The 25,760-nt window shown below is 36.6% G+C and overlaps 4 protein-coding genes across 5 annotated transcripts; 2 read left to right on the forward strand and 2 right to left on the reverse strand.

The window, feature by feature from the left end:
• Positions 1–147: 147 nt before the first annotated feature.
• Positions 148–8,897, reverse strand: LOC117780193 (vascular endothelial growth factor receptor 1-like). The gene is made up of 14 exons (XM_034616624.1): positions 8,814–8,897; positions 7,346–7,866; positions 6,702–6,861; positions 6,040–6,516; positions 3,934–4,266; positions 3,438–3,887; positions 2,890–3,369; positions 2,674–2,833; positions 1,855–2,042; positions 1,519–1,791; positions 976–1,225; positions 839–911; positions 635–785; positions 148–560 (listed from the first exon to the last, which is right to left on the reverse strand). The coding sequence occupies exons 1-14, from the start codon at positions 8,869–8,871 to the stop codon at positions 190–192; spliced, it is 3,945 nt and encodes a 1,314-aa protein (XP_034472515.1). The 5' UTR covers positions 8,872–8,897; the 3' UTR covers positions 148–189.
• Positions 8,898–10,633: 1,736 nt separating this feature from the next.
• On the forward strand, positions 10,634–12,567 carry LOC117779843. The gene is made up of 2 exons (XM_034616160.1): positions 10,634–10,827; positions 10,884–12,567. The coding sequence occupies exons 1-2, from the start codon at positions 10,634–10,636 to the stop codon at positions 12,445–12,447; spliced, it is 1,758 nt and encodes a 585-aa protein (XP_034472051.1). The 3' UTR covers positions 12,448–12,567.
• A 407-nt stretch (positions 12,568–12,974) lies between these two features.
• On the forward strand, positions 12,975–15,294 carry LOC117779844. The gene is made up of 3 exons (XM_034616162.1): positions 12,975–12,984; positions 13,514–13,547; positions 13,632–15,294. The coding sequence occupies exons 1-3, from the start codon at positions 12,975–12,977 to the stop codon at positions 15,229–15,231; spliced, it is 1,644 nt and encodes a 547-aa protein (XP_034472053.1). The 3' UTR covers positions 15,232–15,294.
• Positions 15,295–16,125: 831 nt separating this feature from the next.
• On the reverse strand, positions 16,126–22,433 carry LOC117782043 (adenylate kinase isoenzyme 5). 2 transcript variants are annotated; one of them, XM_034618956.1, is made up of 9 exons: positions 22,412–22,433; positions 20,817–21,134; positions 20,084–20,226; positions 19,314–19,496; positions 18,972–19,248; positions 18,692–18,914; positions 18,419–18,635; positions 16,982–17,146; positions 16,126–16,926 (listed from the first exon to the last, which is right to left on the reverse strand). In XM_034618956.1, the coding sequence occupies exons 1-9, from the start codon at positions 22,431–22,433 to the stop codon at positions 16,528–16,530; spliced, it is 1,947 nt and encodes a 648-aa protein (XP_034474847.1). In that variant the 3' UTR covers positions 16,126–16,527. The 2 variants fall into 2 exon arrangements, with proteins under 2 accessions (XP_034474847.1, XP_034474848.1); XM_034618957.1 differs by having other exon boundaries at positions 16,528–16,926; positions 18,692–18,971; positions 19,140–19,248.
• Positions 22,434–25,760: the final 3,327 nt, after the last annotated feature.

Raw genomic sequence — 25,760 nt, forward strand, 5'->3', positions numbered from 1 at the left:
TAATTAATAAATATGTTTATTAGAAATCTTAAATTTCAAGTTTGGTTTTACAAACAACATTTATTGTGAGCTTGTATAAAAGTGTTTTTAAGTTGTTTAAGCTCACATACTTCTGACACCAAACATAAGACAAATAACACAAACGCGTTTCTTGGAGTCAAAAATCGAGTCGACTAACTATTTAATTTTTTAACTATTTTTTGATTTCTTATTTCTGACCTCAAAGAAGCTCCTTCGCTCCTCATTCTCGTTAACAACTGTTAGCGGCTGGTAGCTGGGATTCGAAAAGGTATCTGTGTTGATTTTCCCGTGTGCAGCTTTGTTGGCAAGATTTTCACGTGGATTCTTCACCTTCACATAAATTTCGCAATCTACATTGAGGGGTTTACTTGGTAAGGGGGTTGACGTCGCATATTGCTTTAAGGCCTGAGGGAATCTGCTTACTTGCTCGGGACTCCGTTCGCCATATGATAAGGATGATCGAAGTAACATTGGAATCTCCTCGGGCGCTTGATCGACTGCATTCGTTTGTAGATAATCATCGGACGATTCTGCACTTCCTGTGGATGGGTTAGTATATGCAGGGTGGTTTGCTACCATACACAAGCATAACACAAATTCAATGTGTACTTACCTATATTGGACATTATGTGACCATTGACATAACGTGGTGCGGAAGATGCAAACTCATCTGGTGATCCCATCATTGACAAATAGTCTATGGGTTGATTCTTCATGTACTCTGAGTTCGAGCGCATATAAGGATCGTTCATATCCATATAGTGCTATGCCAAATAAATATCTTAATAGGATTCAGCCAAACTCTTCATTTACTTACGTTTGCCAAATCCTTGCCTAACATTTTTGCAAAACGTTTTTCCAGTTCACCGAACAGAGGTCTGCTCTCAGGACTAATGATAAAAGATAATAAATCGATTAAAGCATAAGGAAGTGAAAGTCTAAAAACTGCATCACCTCTTTCGCCAACACTCCAGCATTATCTCATAGAGGTCTTGGTTCGCATAAGGCGGCTTCTCCATGCGATAGCCATGCTTCAAATTGTTGAAGAACTCCTGATTGGGTTCAATACCAGGATATGGAACCTTCGCTAGCGAGAAGAACTCCCAAAGCACAATGCCAAAGGACCAAACATCGCTGTAGGTGCTAAACACACGATCGCTTAGGGATTCCAGCGCCAGCCACTTGATGGGCAGTTTACGATTTTCTGGAAGCCATTAAGAAAATAAAGAAAATGTAGCATTTGATTTTCGTTTTTTTTTCATAAAAAATATTGACACAAAAAAGATTATTAAGGGCTCCAAAAACAGAATACATTTATAACTATTGTGCTAGGAGAAATAAATTAAAAATCAATAAACGTGTTGTTATCTGTTGAATACTAGCAAACACTTCTAATTTAGAAAATATTGATAAACATTAACAGTTCTCTGTGAAATAATATAATAAATTTAAATATACACGCTTTACACTTCTTGTGATAAATATTATGTTTCTTACCAGATTTCTTATAGTTGTTGTCCCTGTACATGGAGCGTGCCAGACCAAAGTCACAGATTTTGACGACATTGTCCTCGCAGAGAAGAATGTTCCTGGCAGCGAGATCGCCATGGAGCACCTTCTTAGAGGATAAATAGTCCATGCCACGTGCCACCTGGAAAGCCCAGATGACCAAATCTGTGGTACTCACCATCATCGTCTCCGTTAAATCTGTGTTGTAATTGGAGCAACAAACTGACTGTATCGAGTTATTGGACATCACATGATTATCATCTGATGAAGTTTGATAGAGGATTAAGTAAAGTTATAGCTGCTTATCTGGTCTGAGAGATTTACCCTCTTGAACAGTAGACTGTGTAACGCAAGTGCTCATATTACAATCATCGAATGTGGTACGGCCGGATTGTGTGTCAGAGCGTGGATCATTATCGAAATTTTTGCGGTGATTTTGAGCATATGGATAGTCCGGGAAACCGACATCAGCATACATTAAGCCAACAGCACTACCAACACAATTACCATCACTGGAGGCATTATTATTTTGGTCAGATGCACAGACACATAAAGTCATGCAGATATGTGAGGACCATAAACGAAAGAACAAGATTACAACAAATTCAGTGAACATTAAATTCATTAAGATGAGCTGAAATTTATTAAGAGCAAGGCTGCAAACCTCCCAAATTTGGTTTAAGGATCGGCTCGGCGGTTCGAACCATAGAGCAAGTGGATTGGTTTATATACCCCTGAACCAAAGGTATGGGCTCGAGCCTTGGTTAAAAAATATTTTTATTGTTATTAATTTTTCTCTACATTTTGAACTAACTAAATTTTTTTTTCTAAATAATCAAATTTTGATGATAATCGAAATTTATTTGAAGATTTCAATATGAACTACTTTCCGATGTCTCAAATAATTAGAAAACCATAAAATTTGAGTAATTGTTTTTTTTTTCGAACCGAGCCTTTTTTTTAGAAAGCGGTTTGATTATGGTTCTGGTTCGCAAAGTAAATATTTTCAAGGGTTCTCTTCATGATCCGGTGCAGACTGTTTAAAAATCCGAACCGAAGTGGTTCTACGAAGTTCGGTTCAGAACCGTTTTGCAGCCTTGATTAATAGTATAGTATTAACACAGGTAATAATTGTGGACTTACCGAAGCTGATTAAAGTTGTCAGAGCTGGGTTGTTTCAAGATGTTCACATCAATTCGATCATTGATGGGATTAATCTGATTGATGAAGCACTTGCGGTTATGAAGCAGAAAGTTTTGAATATTCCCAAAACGACAATACTCCACAATGACCATAAGCTCGACTGGAAAACATTAAATTTCACTCTGGAAAGTTAAAAATGGTATAAGTTTAACTTACGTTTGTTAATATTCTTGGTGACGGCACCCAGCAGATTTACAACATTTAAATGTTGACCCAAGTGCACCATGATCTTCAATTCCGAGACCAGTGCACGCACCACTTCCGCGTCGGTGGTGCTCTTAACCATTTTGACAGCGACTGTGGAGACGGCTTCATTGCTCCGGATGCCTCGGGCCTCGCCCTGGAGCACCACACCAAAGGCACCAGCGCCCAGTTGTTTGCCCAGCTTCAGTTTTTCGCGTGGAAACTCGAATCGACGATCGTAGGGCAGCAGTTCCGCTTGCTCATCCAACGGTAGCTCGGGATTAATCTGCTCCACAGCGCCCTCATCGAAGTTGACCAGGCCAGCGGCCTTCAATGCCAGATGACGTTTGCGCTCCTTACAAAAGCTAATGGCCAGATAGGCGCACAATGCAATCAGGGCAATAAAAAACGTAGCACCCGTCCAAATCCAATATAGGCTTACGCCAGGTAGGTCTACAAAAAACGGAACCAAAGTTAAGATTCGATTAAGAAGGTCAGTAATGTTAAAGGATTTGGTTTACCAGTAATCACCACAGTGACGGAGTTCTCAATGCTGCCTAATCGATTCTCTACTACACACCTGAAGATGCCATAGTCTCTGGGATGGAGAATCGGAATCTGCAGTGTCGTCTCGTCTTCCGAAATGAGGATGTGACGCGTCTCTTGTAACTCCTCTTCGTCCCTATACCATCTCACAGTTGCCGTCGGCATGGCCTTCGATTTGCAATACAGATCCAAACTATCACCCAACTTCCGTTCAATCTTCGACTTGGCATTTAAATTCGTGGAGTCCCACTGCGGCTTCATTGAATCGTGTACATTGACAAGGATCTCGCGATGGGCGTATTTATCCGATTCATTATTGTATCGTGCACGACACGTATAGATTCCATTATTCACATCGGAAATTGCACGGAATTTAATCGACTTTTTGTAAGAATAATCCGTGCTGTTGGTCTCCATGGTGATATCTAATAGATAAGTGTTAGATATAACAAATAAATGCCATTAACTTACCTGGAGTTTCGATGACCAATTTGCCATCGTGATACCATTTCAAGTGATCATCAAAATAATATGCCGACGCACCACAAGTTAGAGTCACTTGGTCACCGTTGGTTATTTTACGCCTCCGGTCTAGCCCGCCAATGCTAATGTTTTCCGCTATATCAACTATGCGTACATATGCGCTGGCCACGGAAGTAACTAAATTATGGTTCACAACATTTTGCGCAACACATAAGATAATTCCAGGTTCTTTGGGTGTGAAGACCACATCCTGTGCAAACTCTTCTCTTGATTTTCCAGTAATGCGAGTTAGAGATATATACTGTTTATAAGGATATGTTTCTGATTATTATTTGGTTTTAAGAATAAAATTTTTAGTTATTGGTATTATCTCGATGTTGAACAATTATGTGATTTGAGGTAAGCCTACATAATCGGCAAAATAAAAAAAAGTTGAGTGTAGCGATCAAGAGAACATAATTAGAATTTGTACATTATTTGGTTAAACTAAGTAATTGTATAAAATACCATTATTGAGCTAGTGATATTTAAATTGTTAAGAAATGGTTTTCTTGGGGAATGTTAGAATCACTGCGGACGGCAGCTCGCGCTAGTGACGAAACCAGAACAAAGGGTGCGAATGATTGCAGCTAATGGGGCTGTTGGGGCCTTCTGGTAAATTTTAAATTAAAGTAAAAATACGCGTCGATTGATACCTCGATCACCCAAATCCGATAACTCGTTCAAAAGATAAATAAATTTGAAATTTTTAGTGGACTCCTCAAAATGAAATAAAAAGTCAGTATGTTTGTCTGTCTGTCTGTTTGTCTGTTTGCATCAAAGCGCTAAAGAAGCTTAAATGTAGTGATGGGGATGAATTCCATTTATATTAAATTTGAGTATGTAGTACGTAACATTTTGCGTTTTTTGGTATATGAAACATAAACTTTGGCTGAGGGGTTTGAAAGATATTACCCGTGAGCTGAATTTATACATTTTTCTGTCGGTCGAAAATCACGTTTTAGTACGGAAAACTTTTCGGTTTTATGAGATTTCTAAATATGCATTCTGATACAATATGCATTTAACTTGATTTTATATATCCTAACCAAAGTTGGTTCAAATCGGACCACTAGATCATATAGCTGTCATAGAACCGATCGGATCAAGATTAGGTTTTAGTATGAAAAACTTTTCGGTTTTATGAGATATTTTAACCAAATTGATAGAATATGCATTTAAGTTAGTTTTATACATCCTGACTGAAGTTGGTTCATGTCATATAGCTGTCATAGGACCAATCAGGCGAAAATCAAGTTTTACTGTAAAGAACTTTTTGTTTTATGATTATGCATACAATATGCATTTAACTTGGTTTTATATATCCTGACCAAAGTTGGTTCAAATCGGACCACTATATCATATAGCTGTCATAGGACCGATCGGGCGAAATCCAAGTCTTAGTATGAAAAACTTTTTTTTTTCATAGTAAGTACGGGGTGTCCGACAGTAGAGTATGCTCGACTGTAGCAACGGGAGCGAAGCGAGAAGAAAAAATGTTTTTAAATATGAAAGAAATTCAACAAATAAATGTATATACTTTACTATATGCCTGCATTAATGATAAAGTTACAATGTCAAAAGCAAAAGCAATTGCAAAAATTTCTAATAAACCAAAAAAAAAACCTCTACACGAGGTAAAAGTCTAGTGACGAAAGCAATTTCTAGCCCAAAATTTCGGATATCCAATTTTGTGACGAACAAAATTCAGTTTAATCTAAAAAGTATAAATAAAAATATAAATTAATAAAAATAAAAAGCGAAAATTGGCATTCGGCACTGCGCAAAAAGTAATTTTTATGTACAAAGAAGCTCACCGTTTTTGCGCACAGGGCACAATGCCAATTCTCGCTTATTTTATTTTATTAATTTTTATTTTTATTTATAATTTGTATATTGAACTGAATGTTGTTGCACAATAGATTAAAGATTTTTGCCATAACCAGATTTGACTAAAAGCAGTCTTTCAAGTAGGCGGATAGCTTGTGATAACAACAGATATTATGTACATAATGTTAGATAGGCTTGTTTAATAAAATTTTATAAATTCAAAACCTACATCAAATTCTTGTGACTCAACCGCACAGGAGGGCCAACGAGGCTTTAGGCTACACGGCTTAAATAGGAATGTCATTACAGCTAGTGGGAATGATCGAACGGTACAGGTAAACAACGCTTCGATGCCTGGACTCACATCGTAGGCAACATTCATTCTGAGAACTGGGCCTGATGAGACTCTCACATTAAAGTACAGTCCTCTGACATCGATGCCATTGGTGACCTTGAGACTGTAGGTGCCGCTGTGTTCTATCTGAGCACTTAAGAGTTGCAGTGTGGTGTTAGACACAGTGGTGATTATCGTAAAGTTTTGTTCGGATTCCCGGACCTCAATGTCGTTGGGCTTGTACCACCTGAATGTGGGCTGTGGAAAGCCTTTATAGCTGACTGTCATCCGTATCGTTGTATTGGCGACCTCGTGAAAAGTATATTGATTGAAGGGCTGCCACACTTCAAGATAACTTGATTTTGGTACTATCAAATAGTGGGGATGGTAAGTGGACTATGTTATTTAACATTTAAAAATAATTGTTGATTGAAGCGATTGTAAAAGTAAAGTTTGTATTGGACAGATAAATCTTCAAAGATTACGAATCATTTACTTTTTATAATATAAATATTAAAATCTCAAATACAAACTTTGGGGGTCGGTAACTCACTTTGGTCAATAAAGCGTATGAAAATCGAGATACCAATAGTAGAATGCCGAGACAGTGTATTGTGCTTGCAATAAAATTCGTCATCATCGGTAGCGCTTCCTATTTCCATAATGAATCCGCGCTTTGGGTCGTATCCACCGAAAAACTTACTGGAAATTTCCTACGGATGATTAATATAATATATTATTTCACTAATCTTAAGATATCAGCTTTCAATTGGTAGAGTTGAGCTTAAGTGAAGCGACTATATATTCTCTTGAACGAAAGAGAAGAAACTGAAAGTTCTTGTCTAAGGGATGCCTACACATCACAAGATATTTATTATAAGAATATTGTATTAAAAGGAGGTATTCAGTATTTACAAACGATATTAGATTAGTATGGAGAGTAAAATACTTGGTCTATCCGCAATACTTGCATTATATCTTGAAATAGTTCGTATATAAGTTTAATCTTTGTATGTGATGATTTTGAAAGTTTATTGATAATATATTAATTCCGTTGTTGGATTTTATCTGAAACTCTTGTGGGCATTATTTTTCTGAACTGCGAAATTAAAACAGAGAGTATTTATAGAGAACATATGAAAAAGAGTGTGATTGTGAGAAATATTCAAATTATCTGGAATGGCCTGATGTACTAACCTTTTTATGCCTTCCGTATGATTTCAGTATTACCTCCGTTTCAGGCATTGCCGGCTTGCAGGGAACAGTTACATTCGTGAACTGTCGAGCATCTAATAATGAAGTCTCTAAGGGCACAAGTAAATTTTGCGTGTCATTCACATAAACGTAGATTGTGCTAGCATCGTTGTTGTTAACCAATTCAGTTAGTGTCTCCTCCGACCACGTTTCTGCTGTGGGTCTCATCGAGGACTTGATGCAATAATAGGCGCCCACATTAAAAACATTAACCGACATCAAATGGATCTTAATGCCAAAGGGTCGCTCCGGATCTTCAATATGGTCAATGACTTCGAGTATCCCAATATTCTTATACAAAAAATACCATTCAATACGTTCTCTGGCCTCGCAAAGAAGCGTATAATTTGTGCGGGATTCCAGTTTAAGTGAGTCCATGCAGGGCGTTATCTTTGGGAGACCCAGATCTTTGCCACAATTGACCAGTAAATCATTGTCCTTCACATGACGTTCATGGCCAGACACTATCGTTAGTAACATTTATTAGCAAAGATAGATACACAAGATACAAGACACTAGCAAGGATCGAAAATAATAATTGTGAAATCAATTTCTAACTTCATACTTTAATGCGAAAGAAATATACTGTGGCTAGTACCATGGCTTACACAAAAACTTATATTTCAATAATTTAAATTAAGTAAAGTCTTATTTTAAGTTTGTATTTTACCATACCTGAATAATAAGTTTATTTTAATCAAGGCTGCAAACCGGAAGCGGTTCGGTTCGGGTTTTTAAGCAGCCTGAACCGGATCATGAACCGAACCCTTAAAATTATTTTGCGAACCAGAACCTAAACCGAACCGCTCTCTAAAATAAAAGGTTCGGTTCTAAAAAAAAAAATAATTGCATAAATTTTATGGTTTTCTAATATTTAGCAATTATTTGAGACTTTGGATTAAAATAAGTCACATTAAAATCTTCAAATACATTTTAATTATCATCAAAATTTGATTTCTTTTAAAAGAAAAAATTTAATTAGTTTAAAATGAAGATAAAAATGTATAGCAATAAAAATGTTGTTTTTGTATGAAATTGAACATAGGTTCGAACACAAATCTTAGGTGCAGGGGGTATATAAACCAATTCGCAAACCGAGCCGATGTTTTGCTCTGTGGCTCGAACCGCCGAACCGAACCTTTAATAAAAGTTTGGATGTTTGCAGCCTTGATTTTAATATTTATTTAAAAGTTACGGAGAACGCAATATTTTTAAATTTTATTTAATTTAAAAAAATTTTTGATCATTGTCTTTTTTTAATGGTAAGCGAACAAAGTCATAAATATTATTGTCACAAGAAAAAGGGTTTGAATAAAATATTTTAATCCAATTCATTAAATAACTACTACAAGAAAAAAAGTTTGAATAAAATATTTTAATACAATTCATTAAATACAAATCCGTTACTTACATGAGCTAATGACGTCCAAATATGAGATCGAAATAAGAAACAGCAGTAAACAGCACATTTTGATAAATTTGCTCAATTTCTGTGGCGTGAAACAACTTGCCTAAACTACTTCTGTCATAATATTTAAAGGAGTTATTACGAATATTGTACCGGTTTAGGTAGATGCACTGAAAATAGTTTATTAATTATTATTTAAGCTGAGGTTTTCAATATATTTAAGTCGTTTTGTTTTATTTACGTTTATTATCCGAATTTTATTAGTCTTTTTTAAACAATCGTAAAAACACAAACATTATTGTCTTTGTTAGTTTTCTCAAATCAAGCTCTGGTCGTAATCTTCGAATTGCAAATATCTTTATTGTGATTGGGTCAAAAAACGAGTTGCAAACGGGATATCAGAGTTGCATTATTATTGTTACTTTTAGTCTTTCTATTTTTTTTTTTTAAAGAGTTGATATAAGGTGTATCGGTAAAATGTCATTCCCTTTTAGGGATATACCTTAGGCTTTTCGTCTTTAAACGAGACTATTTAAACTTTGATTAACAAAAAGATTTCTGGTATACAAATAATAATGTATCAGATGGTAATAAATACACATCATATTAAGCAAAACCTTAGTAGTGTGACCTTAAATTTTATCCACTTGTAATTCGAATTTATCGAAACTTTGTCTAATTGCAAATTGAATTTCTGTCATTTATGTATGTTGTATGGAGCCGTTTGGGCTCCACAATAATAAGTCAGTAATTTGATCAGGGCAAAGAGCTTTATATATATTTAAAATTTGGATATTCATATAATGAGTAGTAATAGTAGAAGTATCTTTATTATTTAAATTCAAAATTTCGTAAATAAGATGCGCACAATTTAAAAAAAAAAAAAAGATTTAACTGTCTATATTAATTAAATCAATACGGGTCATAAAGAAGACAAGGCAGACATAATTTAATTAAAATAAACAAAAGATTCTCCATTAATAAAAGGCAAAAATAATTTACCTCCGTGATTAAACGAAAATGAGAAACAAATCCCAGAGTTAAATTTAAACTGCGGGTAATTTGCAAGGTTATGTATGTATATGAATATGTATATATTGTATAGTCACAGTGAACTTAGTGTTATCAACTTTTGCTGTATATATGGTATATATGGAACACATTTGTTTTATTCTTTTTTGGCATATTCTTACAACATTACTGTAAATTTATTGCTTTAAATGCTTACGTTTTAATTTGTTTTATTCGATTTGCGCGACACCGCGAGTGCTTTTCAACTGTTTTTGATGGCGTCCGAACAGTGCGACTCCTTAAGTTTAACTAAATTGTAAACTTTAAAATTTAATGCTATGTTTGCTCTCTACTCTGCGGTCGGTTCAGCTAGAGCGTTGCCAGATCGCTCAATATGAATGCCATATTTAATTTCTAGCCTTAACAGATTTCAAGAATAAATCTTAAAAACAAAAAAGGCTGCTTAGATTCTTAAGTCAAAATTAAATAGAAACGTTTTAATTAAATTTCACAAATAGTCACACACAATATTCACAACTTCGACTATGTATCGTCACTTGATTGGCAATTGTGGGAAAACTTTACTTGTCGTTGTACTTATTATAACTTTAATGTTCGTAAATCGTAACATGAGATTTGTAGCTAAGAAACAATCCACACAATACACAGAATATAATGGATCTCACTCAAAGATAACATATGTGGAAAACACAACAAAAAAAATGAATAATAAGAGTGCCCAGATGAAAGATTTCTGTGTATTTAGTCAGAAATGCAAGATACCGCGATTAGATCCATTTTCAATCGATAGTATGAGATTATTTAAGCCCACCGAATTGAAGCAATGTACGAATCAACCAGACTTGGTGACTGTTCTTTATGATCCCGAAAGACGACGATATAGGCTTCATATAAACGAATATTTACCAGAGTTGATTTCTAATATATCGAGCTATGGCTGTACCTACATTGAGATAGGTCGTGGACAGAATGATTCTGTTGTTTGGTGAGGAGGTCCTCCTTCAAAATTTAACAATTTAATTTAATCTCTGTACTTTTCAGGACATCGCAGTCCATTTATTTTGAACAGGATTGGTTGGTGCCGCGACACATTCAAGGCATTATTGTAGAGTGTCACGAGCTGGGCAACAAATCCCGAGTACTACAACGCGATGCCTTCGCCTTTATTCAGCATCCACTAGATCGCAACGATAGGATCGATGAGGAACGAAGTCGAACCCATCCAAATGTTATATTGTTGGGCATTGATGCCATGTCGCAGGTGAACTTCCAAAGAACTATGCCACTCACAGCCAAGTTTGTACGCCAGCCAGGATGGTTCGAGATGCTTGGCTATAACAAAGTCGGGGATAATACATTGCCTAATCTTCTAGCACTATTGACGGGTCGCACAGCAAAACAATGGAAGTATTACTGCGATGTGAGGAGACCCGGCTGTCTGGATGCATATACCTATATCTGGAATCATTACCACAGTGCTGGTTATTTGACGGCCTATGCCGAAGACTTGAGCTCCATTGATACCTTTCACTATTTTCTTCACGGCTTCGAGCGACAACCTGTAGATTATTATCTACGTCCATTTCTACAGGCGATCGAACAGCTAATGGATAAAGTGGAGCATCTAGGATACGATTATTGCGTGGGTCGCAGGCAAAGTTATCGATATGTTCTCGATTATTGTCAGCAGATGGTGCAACGTTTTGTTAAGGAGACACCAAAGCCACTTTTTGGCCTGTTCTGGATGAATAGTTTCAGTCATGATGATTTTTCTGGTCCGGCCAGTGTAGATAGAGATTTTGTGAGTTATCTGGAGCGATACAAGACACTTGGTTTGTTCGATAGATCCATAGTTATTCTGCTCAGTGATCATGGACAGCGTACTGGACCCCTCATGGACTTGCCCTCAAGTTTTCTGGAGGAACGTTTGCCCATGCTTCATATATACCTGCCCCCCTGGTATCGCCGGAAATACCCATCAGTTGTCCGTGCTCTGGACTTAAATCAGAGACATCTGAGCACCCCCTACGATTTACATCTGACATTCAAGCACTTGCTTCAATTATTGCATCCTCGTTTGACATTTTTCGAGGGTCCCCACTGCGTTGGCTGTCAATCCTTGCTGCACATCCTTCCCGAAAATCGCAGCTGCGAAGATGCCTCCATTCCGGTTCATTGGTGCTCCTGTGAGCTCTACAAGCAAGTTTCGGTAACCGACAGACTGCAGGATCTGGCCAGGTTAGTTGTGTATCGAATCAATCAGTATCTGATCAAGATGAATCATGAAAAGCAGTGCTATCATCTGAATCTTCGCAAACTCCTGCTGGCCGAGCGTCGACAGTTCTTTAATGAAAAGGGTCAGGAAGTTTATTCCCCCAATGGTTTGGACTCGTATCGCTTCAAGTTCACCACCAAACCAAATGGTGGACTATTTCGTGCCACTTTGTCATCTAATCAGGATGCTAGCTATGTGATTATTCGCGAGGAGCTCATTTCACGACTCAATTCCTATCGCGAGGATTCTTTTTGTGTTCAGGATCGCACATCCAAGAAGTTTTGCGCTTGTCTTAAGAATCAAGCTCTATCATCTGTATTGGAAAAATAATATTCAAAAACTATTTATAAAATGTGTGATTTGAAGTCTTCTTTAGGCAAGTTTGTGACCTCATTACGATAGGTACTTTTACAACTATGATACCAAATATAACATCACTTATCAAACTCATACTTAACTTAACTTAATAATCGTTTAGTTCTCAAAACTGTGCAAACTATTTAATTAATTATCAATTGAATTAACCAATTAGCCTTATATTATTAAAATAAATTTGTTTTAAGACCTAAATGTATGAAATTAATTTAATATAAAGGTTCTGAAATTGTGCTAGTGCAATGCTAAAATCAACTTAAATTATAACTTGATTTTTTATATACTTATATATATATACTTATAATAAAGTGAACAAAAAGAGTAAGGTTTCTTTAGGAAATGACATAAATTGATCTTAACTTAGCGAGGATAAAAAATAACTACCTTTTATTGTTCTCAAACAGTTTTAAGTTCAAGTCTCAGCAATACTTTAACAATTAATCAGTAAATAAATCAATAAAAAGTTCAAATTCAACACGAAAATGCCTAGACGTAAGACGGCAATACTAATACGCAAATACTTGATAATATTCTTTGCCATACTATGCATTTTTATATGGCTGAATCATGACAGAGCTAAACCCGTAACGGATGATGGAATGGTGCATTTTCCATCGCTGTCTATAACGCCGACAACGGAAAGAATCTCTACACTATTCCTTCAGCGACAACAGCGACTCCGTGCGTTATTCCAGAAAAGTCGCCTTAAACTGACGCATCGAATCTTTGAAAGGAAAGCGACTTTAAAGAGCATAGAAACAACTGGAGAAATAGTTTTCAACTTTAAAAATGAAAACAGAAGAGCATCCACACCGGAGGGAAAATCAGCACGATATTTTGTGAATAGCGAAAAGTGCAAAATGCCCTATGTGGATCCCTTTTCCCGCGAGGCACTAGAAATATATACGCCATTTAAGCTGAAACTCTGCTCCAATGACTCGGACATCTTTGTGCTGAATTACAACTGGAACAGGGAGCACTACATGCTGAATTTGAAGGAGCAGGCCTTATATAGACTGAGTCCCCACTCGAGTACCGTATGCAATTTTCGCAAGGTAATTCAAGGCCAGAATAAATCCAGCGAGTAAGCTAATTATTATATTAATAATATACTATTAAATATACGTCATTCTTTTAAGAAATAATTCCCGAGTCTACATTAACCAGAGCTATAAGCTGCCACGAGACCTGAGCGGCATTATAACAGAATGTCATGATGCTAAGAATAGTTCCAGGATCGTGCAGCAGGATGCATTTCCCTTGGTGCAGGTAAACAATAAAACCAAATGCTCAGAAAGGCAACCTTCGAGGAGGCAGCCCAGTGTCATTCTCCTAGGATTAGACAGCATATCACGTATAAACTTTCAGCGCACAATGCCAAGGACGGCCGAGTTTGTGAGCCAGGTTGGGTGGTTCGAGATGGAGGGCTATAACAAGGTGGCAGATAACACAGAAGAGAATCTTCTGCCGATATTGATGGGTCACACGGTGAAACAGGCACCGCGTAAATGTGATCGTGATGACAGAGAGTGTGTGTCACGGTTACCTTGGATATGGAAGGATTACAAAAAAGCTGGTTATACGATTGCCCTGGCAGAGGATCTGGCTAGTACAGGAGTTGTGTTTACAGAAGATGTACTCGGATATCATCCTGGTGAAGTGGATCACAGCTTGCACTCGCTGCTGCTGAGAATGGAACAATTGATGGCGATCTATGTGCGATTCGGATATAATTATTGCATTGGACGTCGTCTGACAATATCGTATGTTTACGACTTTTGTGAGCAGTTCGTCTCCCGCTACGTGGAAGAGTTGGATCAGCCGGCATTTGGTTACTTCTGGAGCAGCACGTTCACCCATGACTACAATTTTGGGGCTGCCAGCTTGGACGACAGATTTTTGGGCTATTTGCAAAAGTTGCAGGCGCATCAAATTTTTGATAAAGCCATTGTGATACTGTTCAGTGATCATGGAGCTCGTTTTGGGGAACTCTTGGAGCTGTCTGACGGTTTCCTGGAGGAACGTTTACCAATGCTGCATATTTATTTGCCGCCCTGGTTTCGAAAATCGTATCCCAAATATGTGCAGGCTTTGTATTTGAATCGGAATCGCTTAAGCTCCAATTTTGATCTGCACAATACACTGCGGCATATTCTCCAACTAGATGTTTCAACGCAAGCAGATCTTCCCGCTCTTCCCAGCTGTCCCTCTAGCCAGTCCTTGCTGCATCCTTTGCCACGGGATCGCAGCTGTGAGGATGCCTGCATTGGGGAGCATTGGTGCACCTGCAAGGAGTTCATTGCCCAGAGGATGAACGCGGATATGTATTATCTGGCCAAGATGGTTATATTTCACATAAATCGCTGGATGCTTGTACATCAATTCAATAGATTCTGTCAGCGCATCCGTCTCCTCGATTTGGACAGTGCTGAGAAGAAGATGCTCTTCGAGGAGAATGGCCAGGAGACAATGCACGGCGGCATTGCCACATATCGATTGCGATTTCGCACTCTTCCCGACGCTGCCAAGTTCCAGGCCACAGTTCGACTCAATCGTGATCTGAAGAAATTCGACAATTTGTATGTACCTGAGATTAGTCGCCTCAACTCGTACCACAATCATTCCCATTGTGTGGACGATGTGATTGCGAAAAAGTTCTGCTTCTGTTATCCCCATGTCAAATTGGACACTTTCATGAGCGATTGGAAAAATGTGATGTTAACTACCATGGAAGGTTAATAGTAAATATTGAAATATTTTATAATGCAAGAGCACTAATCAATAAAATTATTATCTGAATAGTGGGACCAAATAAAAGTTTTCCGATTGTCTTAAAAAGTTTTTAATGTCAAATTAAAGTCTGCCAATTAATCATCGACGTTGACCAACACTTTTTGCTTGTCAAATAATGTGAGCAATTTTCATTTAATGCCTTGACTTTGCTGCCATCGGAACTAAATCGAAATATTTAAAATTATATGCAAATTGAAATGACAAAAAAAAGGACATCTATCAATACAAAGTCGAAGGATGTTAAAAATATAGCAGTGAATGGAAAACTTCAGCGAAAACGTAAGACAGATATGATCGATGTATTCATTTCCATAAAATCGAAAGATACATTGAAAAGTACAAGATCCAATAAAATTAGAAAATCAAAGTCAAAAAAGAAGAAGACCAAGACTCAGAAGAAAGCGGACATCTACGAAAAGGAAGTAAAAAGGATTATTCAAGAATTACAAAGGAAAGCTGACCTTAAAAATAATATACAGCAATCAAGCTCAGAAATGAGAGATTGCGCCTTGGATAAGCCAGGGGATTGTTCTGAAAGCCTGAATAAAACTGAATCAGAAATCAATTCTCCAACAAAACCTATGGCGACCCAGAATCAAATGCAAAATTACCCAAATTTAATTTCAAATAATCTGCACTCGAATCAATTGCTTGCCAAATATGATGATACAAATTTTGGAAACAAAAATAAACAAGACACGGAGATTTATAATATTGAGAGAGAAAACAGAGATGAAATGATTCCGTTACCAGGCTTAAATTTGGCGTCCAGGTTTCTGTCAATTGGCTCTTGGAATTGTTTAATACTCTAAAATGAAAAATAAAAAGTTCTATGATATATTTAGTGTTTTTTTGTACTTATTTCTCAACTTTATTAAAGTGTTTTTCCCAAAACTTTCTAGATTAGTTACTTTATTTTTGTAATGCATCTTCAATTGTATTGAATGTTTCAGTGAAGAGACTTTTAAGTTATTTCGTTATTTAGTTGTGTGTCGCTGTGTATATCTACTTGTCTTATCTAATATTTGGATACAATGAAAATATACTTGGCAAGGATTGCTTTAGCCATTTAAATACTATATCAAAATTCACCGTTGCTACTTTTAAAATTTAGATAGCAATAAATCAACGCTAACAATATGACTTAAGCTATTCGAATTTGTTTATAAAACTATAAAACCTTTTTGTAGTACGCTCTGCGTGTAATCCTTTTATGTATCTATAAATTGTTCTCAAATGTAGCTACATATACGAGTCCACCGGATATCGTTCGGCCTCCTCGAGCATATGCCGAAAATCGACGGGTTGTGCAAGTGGTGCTACAGGACCTGTACCAGGTCGACCCGGCACATGACCATTCATCAACTGTGAGGGTCGATTGGTAGCACCCAGTGCGCTATTACGATTCTTCATATGTCCATTCATCATGCTGACATGGTGACTAATCGTTGGCACCGCACCCGGCACATTCGTCTCCAGGTCATGGAGTATAGCATCCGTTTGTTCATTGCGCATCACTTGATTACCCCTTGTCTCTGGAACGTTCTCGCCATCCGTGGTATTGGTCAACTGTTGTATATGATTACGTATGAGGCGCTCAAATTCGCGTTGTACGGAGGGACTATCCGTATCACCATCCACCTTAAGGAGGAGATATTTTAAATTATGAGTTGGCTTTCATTTTATTCTCACTTACAATCTGTAGTCGATTGCTGTTATCCATGGTCTTGAGCATGGGCAGCGTCTGCTCCCGGAAAAGTTCCAAGCGTCTTCGAAACGAAGAAACCGTGTCGTCTATGCGTCCGCGTCCCAACTGCAATTTCGAGCAGTCCAACAGTATTGTGGGTGGTATTTGTTTGTACTGGAATGGCAATCAGGAAAGTTTTTAGAAATGCAACGTGTTACATTAAAAGTTACACATCCATGATTGATATAATAAAGAAGTCTAGCTTTTTGAGTTGATATTTCAATATTTCTAAAAATGCCTATATTTTTCATGCTTATCCGTTATTATTTTTCCAAAATTTCGAATTCTCATAGCTTCATCAAAGCTTAACAAATTTCCAAAAACAATGTCTCTTTAATTTTTATGCCCGTTACTTAAAAAACAAATAAAAGGATATATTGTGTTCGATGGAATGTATGTAACAGGGAGAAGGTTGCATCTCCGACCCCATAAAGCATACATATTCTTCATCAGCATCAACTGCCGAGTCGATATAGCCATATGTGTCCGTCCTTCTGTCCGTCCGTCCGTCTGTCCGTCTGTCTGTCTAAATGAACAAAAGGATCTCAGAGACTTAAAGAGATAGCGTAACCAAATTTGACACACAGATTTCTATATACCTCACGCAGAACAAGTTTGTTTCAAATTTAAGCGCCGCCACCCTTTGCCCCGCAAATTGCGAAAAACCATCACACCCACAGTTTTCAAGATAATAAATTTTTTATGGAAATTAACATTATCTATTAATATTATCTATTAGGTTACTTAACCGCAGCAAGATCGGACAAGTAAAACGGCAATAATAGCTAACCAAAGTTATTAATAATTAATTTAATACAATCAATACACCTAAAAATATGCAGTAGTTTTTATTAGGTAGTAATTTCTATAAGCAACCCAAAAGCAATTGTTAGTGTTCCTGAATACAAAAAACCATTGCTTTCAAATGTCAATAAAATTCTTGAAAGATTTGATTTTATTAAATTCAACTGAAATATCTTTAAATTGAATAAAAATGCAAAATAAAAGTTTGGAAATATAAGATCTCTAACATTTCAGGAACACCAACATTTCCAACGGTTTTTTTTAAAAACATTTCACTTCAAAATCTTTAGAGATATCTGGAATACACCTGTATAAAGTACTTTAATATATATTGAAATAAGTTACGGGTATCCTATGGTCGGGAACTTGACTATAGCCTTTCCGACTAGTTTAAAAATTTTTATTGTTTTGTTTTTATGACTATAATTTCATATTTTAAACATAAACTTAGAGTTGCCATAACTTCACTAAAACTTAACCTCTTTCTCTATGTTTAGTTCCTTGTTTGATAATTGCCAAATTATAAAGAAATCTATTTCAATAAATCTTAGATCAATGTAGTTTGTTAGCTATTCTTCTTACCTTATTTTCAAAATATTTGACCTGCTGCAGATTGCGCGGATACCCATCGATGATGATGCCAGCTTTGCCCCGTAGCTGACGGATATTGCTATCCAGGAGTTGATTCAGTGACTTCTCAGGAGCCATTTCGCCTGCAGCGAGAGCTTCCTTGACCGCATAGCTCTCGGTATTGGCACGTGGCGCAGTGTCCGTAATATTGCGAAGTATTCGCCCAACACTGAACGAATACCAATTAGATATATTCAGATATGTGTGTATTTGTGATGGACTAACCTGATGTGGGACCAGCCCGGGTTCAGACCAACTGCTTTGAGGCAAAGCGTGGCCTTATTGCTGCCGGGACCGCCAATGACCCAAATGATGGGCGGGATGGGCGAGTCGGGGTCATCGTTGGCATCCATACTGGTGCCGGCATGGCTGAGCTTGGGCTGCTGGGTGACAACTACACCGCTGTCATCATCTGGACTGTTGACGCCTGTCCGGATGGTTGCAGCTGCTGTGGCCGCACTGGCGGCAATGTGAGATATCACAGCATTCGTGACATTGCGATCACCTGCACCAGGAGCAGTCAGATCGGTAATGGCAGCACCAGCAACAGCAGCACCAGCAGCACCAGCAGCAGCAGCACTTGACCTGTGATCTACAGTGACTGGGGGTTGACTAGGTGCGGTGTCTACGCTAACAATACTGCCGGGTATATCATGTATTCCCCTGCCCATACCTGAAACTCCATTTAGCATGGCTTCTTGATTCTCAAGCGCGTTCAATATGTCTAACACTGCGGTGCGAAAGTCTTTATACACCTCTGTGGGAGCACGCTCGCCATTTACCTGCCAAAACGAAATCACAATTAATAAAATCATTAATATACAACTAAATGATTCGCGTTACTCACGGCCAACAACATGTCACTCTGATCAAAGTAATCGGCGACTGGCATCACATTTTTAAAGAAATTTTCCAATTCCATTTTGGCTAAGGAGAGTACAACATGACCTAATTTAGCGCCATAATCAATTTGCTTCTGTAGCACTGATTGACGCCAGGATATTAAAATAACACCATTAACGACTTGTATCTGCAAGAAATAAGCAGCAATAAAATTTTGTGATTATTTACATTTCAGTTTTAAGCTGTAAATAATGTAATAAACTTTTCTACTTGCCTCGAAAAATTTTAGTTTTGTTGGAGGGCTCTTTATTTTTTATCCTTGAACTCACCTAACTAATTTTGGAGCTAATTTTAGCAACTGACTAGCTGAAATGCTAATTATACTCCCACAATTGTTGTTAGTTGGCTTGTTTACTGCATTTTCCACTCTTCCCAATATTAATCAACAAAACCTTCCTACCGAATTATATAACCTCTAAATAAGCCTCTAGAGTCCACTTCAGCCAATTACCACATACATACAAACAATCTTGTGTATATATGTGTGCACTTATAGAGTATAGGTTATATTTATTTGTTTGACTCAAAATTCATGGGAATTCATAGACTTGTATAAATAAATGTCGAACCATTTGGCAGCTAATTAGTTGAAATTGTTCACCAGCAATTTGGGTGAACAAATATGTAAGAAGATAAATTAGACCTGAGCATCGTTGTATAATAAATATACGAGTGTTTACGAATACGAATGTAGTTTTTTCTGGTTTCCTTTACCTTTTCCGAATACTCAACAACGTCGCGCATGGATCGTGGATATCCTGATATCAAATAGGCTTTGGCAGCTGGAGCCATTTTCATTTCCAACATCAACACCTCGGTGACTGTTTTCGACGATAATTGCGAAAAGTCCTGCATATCTGAAATTATATTCATCAAATATTTTATTATTACTATACATTTTAGAATTTATTCAATGCTTAGATTTATTATGTTTTACTAAAAATAACACATATTATAGTTAAAAATTAAAAATAAAGTTGTTTATACATTAATTCATATAAAGAATATAATTTGTATTTTTAGAATATATTTTAAATAAAACATAATTTATTTGGTTTTTATTAATATATATACATAAACAATGGTGTTTCAGATATGTAAACCAACTGAAATATAATCAAAATGTGTGGGTATTTCGTTGGTATCCGGTTGGTTTGTATTTTTATAGATCAAGTAAATTTGTATTTAAGATTTGGAAATGGAATTTAAGAATTCAAAATTTTAACAACCATATAACAGAAATGAAGTTTTAGTTTTCCAAATAATAAGAATTTTCCAATATATATTTTAAAAACCAAAATTAATCAAATTAGAAGCAAACTCGTCAAATATTGAAAATATAAAAATTATATAGAAAATATTTTATTCTGAGAAAAAAACCTATTTAGAAATGTACTATATTTTATTCGGAGAGTGAAAAAAAGTGTGAAATCCTATCAATACTTACCATTCCCCATTGCATATTGCTGCAGTAGATCCATCATATTGATGTGCGTAACGCCGCGTCGCTCCTGCATAAAGGTATCGCAATGGGTGACCTTGCCACTACCTGGGCCGCCTAAAACAAATATCACTGGCACTTTGGGCGGATCGAATTTGATTTTTCCAGCATTTTGCATATCGATAGCGGCGATATTGGCCGAACCAAGTCGTCCATTGCCATTCATTGCCATAACGCTGCCTGGTGCAGCATTTGGGCCATCTTGATTCCGTGTACGATTCCAATCGTTGCCTTGTTCGCCGGTATCTTGTGCCGCGCTGGCATCTGAAATCACATAAGGTTATAACACATAAGACCTAAAGGCTGTCGAAAGCAACAGTTGCTGTTTGGCCATTAGCAAAACCGGAAACCGGATGTGTTGCCAGGTTAGCGTTCCGCCTTGTTACGTGTCAAACGGCATTAGCGTTTGGCCGGAAGCAATTTGCTGGCGGTAGGAAATTAGCCATACGACATTGTGACAAGCACATTATTAAAATATGCTTAAGCAATTATTTAATTGTACACTCGGTGAGTAGTGCGTCATCAATAGCTCATGGTTCTTTCATATGAACTCAACTTGGGCCAACACTATTGCCAAAGTGTTTCGGCCGCACTCGAGCAATTTCGCGTAATTCCGGTAGCTGGGGCAACACATGCGATTATACAGCTTTTATATATGAGACCTACACTCATGTGACATTTATTTTTATATTGATTTTCCTGCAGTTTTACTTAATTGACATGTTGTTTTGTTATTGTTGCTATCCCGTTTCAGCCCACGCAAACACTTTGACTGTTTCTTTTTTGTTTTCGGATTTTTTTTTTATATTAGGTTTGGTGGCCATTTGATGGTCAACGAACATGACCAAGGACCAATCAGCAAGGCCGTGTGTATGTGTCGCACAGTTGCTCCACAAATTATAGCATTTGTGCAAGGTCTTTTCGTATGACAATTATTTTGTCACATCGTTTTGTACCCAAAATGTTTTCTAGTTGAAATGACAAGCGGTATAGTAAGTCAAACTTGTTACCACAAACAATAACAGGTTGAATTCAAATTAAAGTTATCACTGTTAAGCATTAATTGTATTACAACATGGCTTGCAATAATTTTGAAATTGTTGTGAAATCGAATATCACAGACTAACTAAATTTAATAAAGTATAGTTTATAAAAAAGATCTTTCTTAAATTGAATTGTGATGACTTAAATATAGAAATCATAACAAATATTATAGTTTTTCATAGAAAAAACATAATTTTAATATAAAAATAACGACTTGTCCCTAGTTCCATTTTAATTATTATTTTTTTACTTACGGAGGACTTTAATTTGCTTTTTATTCTAATGAATGACGGTGTTTATATTAAATAAAAAACATGAAATACTTATTTTAACAAAACTTGGACAATCTAAATAAATTCAATATAGTAAATAATTTAAATTATTATATTATGTATATTATGCGGGAGATACCCATACTTAAATACAAACCACTGTTTGTTTTGACTGTTGCTTGGGGCTCGGTTCAATAGAACGTGATGAGGAGTCACAGTGCTTACCTGTGTCTAAACAAATACCCATTATCCATTCGGTGGCCAGTATAGCTGAAATTTCGTAATGTTGTTTGCAGGTTTTTACACTAGTTTCCACAAGATAGTCGCATAGATTGTTAAAGTTAAAGTTTGGAACAATACATCCAACGGATTTTTTTACTAGAAGCGATTCTCATTATTTTTTCACATTTCATTTATTTTTTATTATTTTTCTTTTCTTTTTTTTTTTGTGTTTTTTTGTTTGTTATTGCTGCGTTTTGTGTGGTATCTCTGGGATACACATAAATATTTATCGTGCCAACACGCACAGCGAAATAATTTACTACATGCCGTAGCTTATATCGGACCTGGCCGTTACCATAGCCTCTAGCGCGTGGTGTGCTTCTGATTTCCGACTGCGATTGGGGCTTTTTTAGGAACTCAGGTTCTATAACACAACAAGCAGGTTCTGTTGCCCGAACGTCCGAAACGAAACTGAATTTCAAATATGACAACTACTTCGGTTTTTACCTACAATCCTTGTCGGCGTCGGCTTCAGTTGGTCAACGCGCTTTTCCAATTAATGAATACTTGATGATTTCCAGTGGTTCACATGATTCACATGCATATTTGTGTGGGCTAAACGTGAGTGTGACTTAATTGACTCAAACCGGCTTATTGTCACAGTTATTCTTCGGCCCAGGATTTTCTTCGGCACTGGAAAATAGTTATCCTATAAGCGCACACACTCTCACATTCAAAGTTGTTGCTCTTTCAACTGAGTGTGTGTGTGTGTCATTCATGGGCAGCCATTTGTTTATGCAATCCAAACAATGTCCCGACCAGCCTGGTGAGTTCTCACTAATCTTTAAAGTTCGAGTACGAATATTACCGCTAGTCCTATTTATTTGTTGTTGTTGTTGTTGTTGTTTTTTTTTTTTTTTTATTGTCACTGTCATGTTATATTGTACTTTGACTTGCAGCTGTTCATGCTGTACGCACATTGCAAGCCATATAAATAAATCCGTTTCGATTTAACTCTGGAGACTATTATTTTCATTATTTTTGTATATATTTAAGCTTTTACCTATTTTCTAAAACATCGCATCTCCAACGCTGCCAACACGCTAAGTAAAAACACAAATATTTATAATTTTAAACAGGGAATAACACCGTTACCGGTATCGGAACCGTGAACCGAAACTACTCGTTTCATTTATAGTACCGGAGCTAAGACCTTAACCGACATTAATTCTCTTTCAAGAACCGAAAACCGAAATGCTTGTACCGGTACGGTTGTGGTAAAGAAACTAAGTCAAGGAGTTGACAAACTTCCAACTTTCAAAACTTTGTCAAAACCCAACCGAATTTCAAGCGAAATGTCATTTTGATTATTGTTTTAGCCTCAAAATTCATTCTGTGTTCAAATTTTGTTAATTTAGAAAAGTTATTTATTTTCGACCCAGATTCGATTGGGATGGTAAGGGGGGACCCTTTGAAATTTTGAAAATTCAAAATTTTAAATCTTAAGTTTTCAATTTTATTCAACTCCTTATATTGTGATTAGTATAAAACGGTATTTTAAACTTGATTCTGGGGCCTTTCATTTTCTTGTAAAAAATCATGTCAAAATTAAGAAATATTTTGACTTGTAAAGTTGCTAGGTCAGAGGCTTGAGCAACTTCGAACTGTCATAACTTTGTCAAAACCAAACCGATTTTCAAGCGGAATATCATTTTGATCATGGTTTGGAATCTTTATTCATTCTGCATTCAAATTTTTTTTCATTTAAAAAATTTAATAGTTTTTCGACCATCATAGCCAGGTTCTATGTTGATGGTGAGGGTCCCCCATTGGAATTTTAAAATTCAAAATTTTAAATCTCAAGTTTTCAATTTTAATCAATTCCTTATATCGTAATTAGTATAAAACTCCACTTTAAACTTGATTTTGAGGCCTTTCATTTTCTTGTAAAAAATCATGTCAAAATTAAGAAATATTTTGACTTGTAAAATTGCTAGGTCAGAGGTTTGACAAACTTCGAACTATCATAACTTTGGCAAATCTATACCGATTCTTATTTATTTATTTATTCTGCATTCAAATTTTACTAAATTCGTTCAAAAGAATCCTCTGGATCTAGATATTTATTCGATTTCATATTGATTTCAAAATTGATTCGGTGTACCGTTATTTTATTTCTTATATTTACTGTAACCACTGGCATGTCCTGAATTGTTGACAAGGGTTTACCTTTCATGTCCTCAAACATTCATGCTTGTATCGTCCGTGCTCAGTTATGAATGGATTTCATGCGTTTTTGATGGATAGAAAATTGCACAATCATCGCGAGGCCATAAAACACAATTGGTAAACTCGATCAAGTGAGGATGATGGTTAAGTTGTGGTAAAATGAAATGAAATGCGATGGTTTGTTTGTCTGTTGGTTGATAGTGGATGAGAGGTTTGCCATCGTCTTTCAATTAATATTTCACACTATTGATTGCTTTAATTATGGTGTTAGTTAACGATGAATAGAATCGTTGAGTTGGCAATGACAATTGACAGCTGTCAAAATTTCCTAAGTATATTCAATTAAACTTCTATTGATTTTGCTTTTTTCACATGTTGATACATTAATGACAAGAACAATAGGGGGGTCAATATGCGCGACAAGGACATGAAAATAAGTTCAAAGCTCAAGGAAATCTCATATCGATCAGAATGCTCACATATCGATCTAGTTTCCCAAACAGATGCGACGTCTAATTTGCGTCTATCGTTGAAGCCTGTGACATGTCATGTCAACCTCCGACAAGGACAGCAACGACAACGACTGCGACAATCAGTTTATCCTACTTTTGTTCATATATGAGCAGGTGCTCAAATTTGTAGCTTATGCGTAATGCTAATCCTTTGCAAAGCCCATTGACCACAACCTGAACCTCAACGTCGTCGTCAAATTCGAGTATCCAACGTTTTTCCCTCTTCCCTTCAACCCTCACTGGCAGCACGTGTGTGTTTCTCGTCCTTGGGCTTCTATTGGACGTTTGGTTGTTAAATGCTTTTGGAAGCTTAATTAAGGGTACGCGTTAGACTAAATACACAGCCAGCAATAAGAACTACAACAATAATAATCATGAGTTTAACGCCACCGTCTACCTGTGTCAATTGATTCTTCGACGGCATGAATAGGAGAGAATGACCCCTACCGTCCCAAACGGGCTGCTTTGACTAAGGACACTGCGCATAAATGTGATGAAAAGGTCATATTAAAGGTATTCAAAAAGTTAACAAATATAAATTACTCCGTTTTTTACTTGGTATAACCAGGGTATAATCAGTTCCACGGCATATAACATAGCACCTGTATCTT

Source organism: Drosophila innubila (genome assembly GCF_004354385.1).
Source record: "Drosophila innubila isolate TH190305 chromosome 2L unlocalized genomic scaffold, UK_Dinn_1.0 4_B_2L, whole genome shotgun sequence".
Lineage (NCBI taxonomy): Eukaryota > Metazoa > Arthropoda > Insecta > Diptera > Drosophilidae > Drosophila > Drosophila innubila.

What these genes read in the sequence shown, in the direction of transcription:
- LOC117779844 (XM_034616162.1), top strand. An exon ending in CCGTATGCAATTTTCGCAAG is followed by an intron (nt 13,548 to 13,631) that starts GTAATTCAAGGC and finishes CATTCTTTTAAG; the next exon opens with AAATAATTCCCGAGTCTACA.
- LOC117780193 (XM_034616624.1), bottom strand. Translation starts at nt 8,871, where the DNA reads ATGTGCTGTTTACTGCTGTTTCTTATTTCGATCTCATATTTGGACGTC. An exon ending in TAGGCAAGGATTTGGCAAAC is followed by an intron (nt 786 to 838) that starts GTAAGTAAATGA and finishes TATTTGGCATAG; the next exon opens with CACTATATGGATATGAACGA. An exon ending in TCACATAATGTCCAATATAG is followed by an intron (nt 561 to 634) that starts GTAAGTACACAT and finishes ACCCATCCACAG; the next exon opens with GAAGTGCAGAATCGTCCGAT.
- LOC117782043 (XM_034618956.1), bottom strand. Translation starts at nt 22,433, where the DNA reads ATGGGTATTTGTTTAGACACAG. An exon ending in GGGTATTTGTTTAGACACAG is followed by an intron (nt 21,135 to 22,411) that starts GTAAGCACTGTG and finishes ATGTGATTTCAG; the next exon opens with ATGCCAGCGCGGCACAAGAT. An exon ending in CCGGGCTGGTCCCACATCAG is followed by an intron (nt 18,636 to 18,691) that starts GTTAGTCCATCA and finishes GTATTCGTTCAG; the next exon opens with TGTTGGGCGAATACTTCGCA.
- LOC117779843 (XM_034616160.1), top strand. Translation starts at nt 10,634, where the DNA reads ATGAGATTATTTAAGCCCACCGAATTGAAGCAATGTACGAATCAACCA. An exon ending in CAGAATGATTCTGTTGTTTG is followed by an intron (nt 10,828 to 10,883) that starts GTGAGGAGGTCC and finishes TGTACTTTTCAG; the next exon opens with GACATCGCAGTCCATTTATT.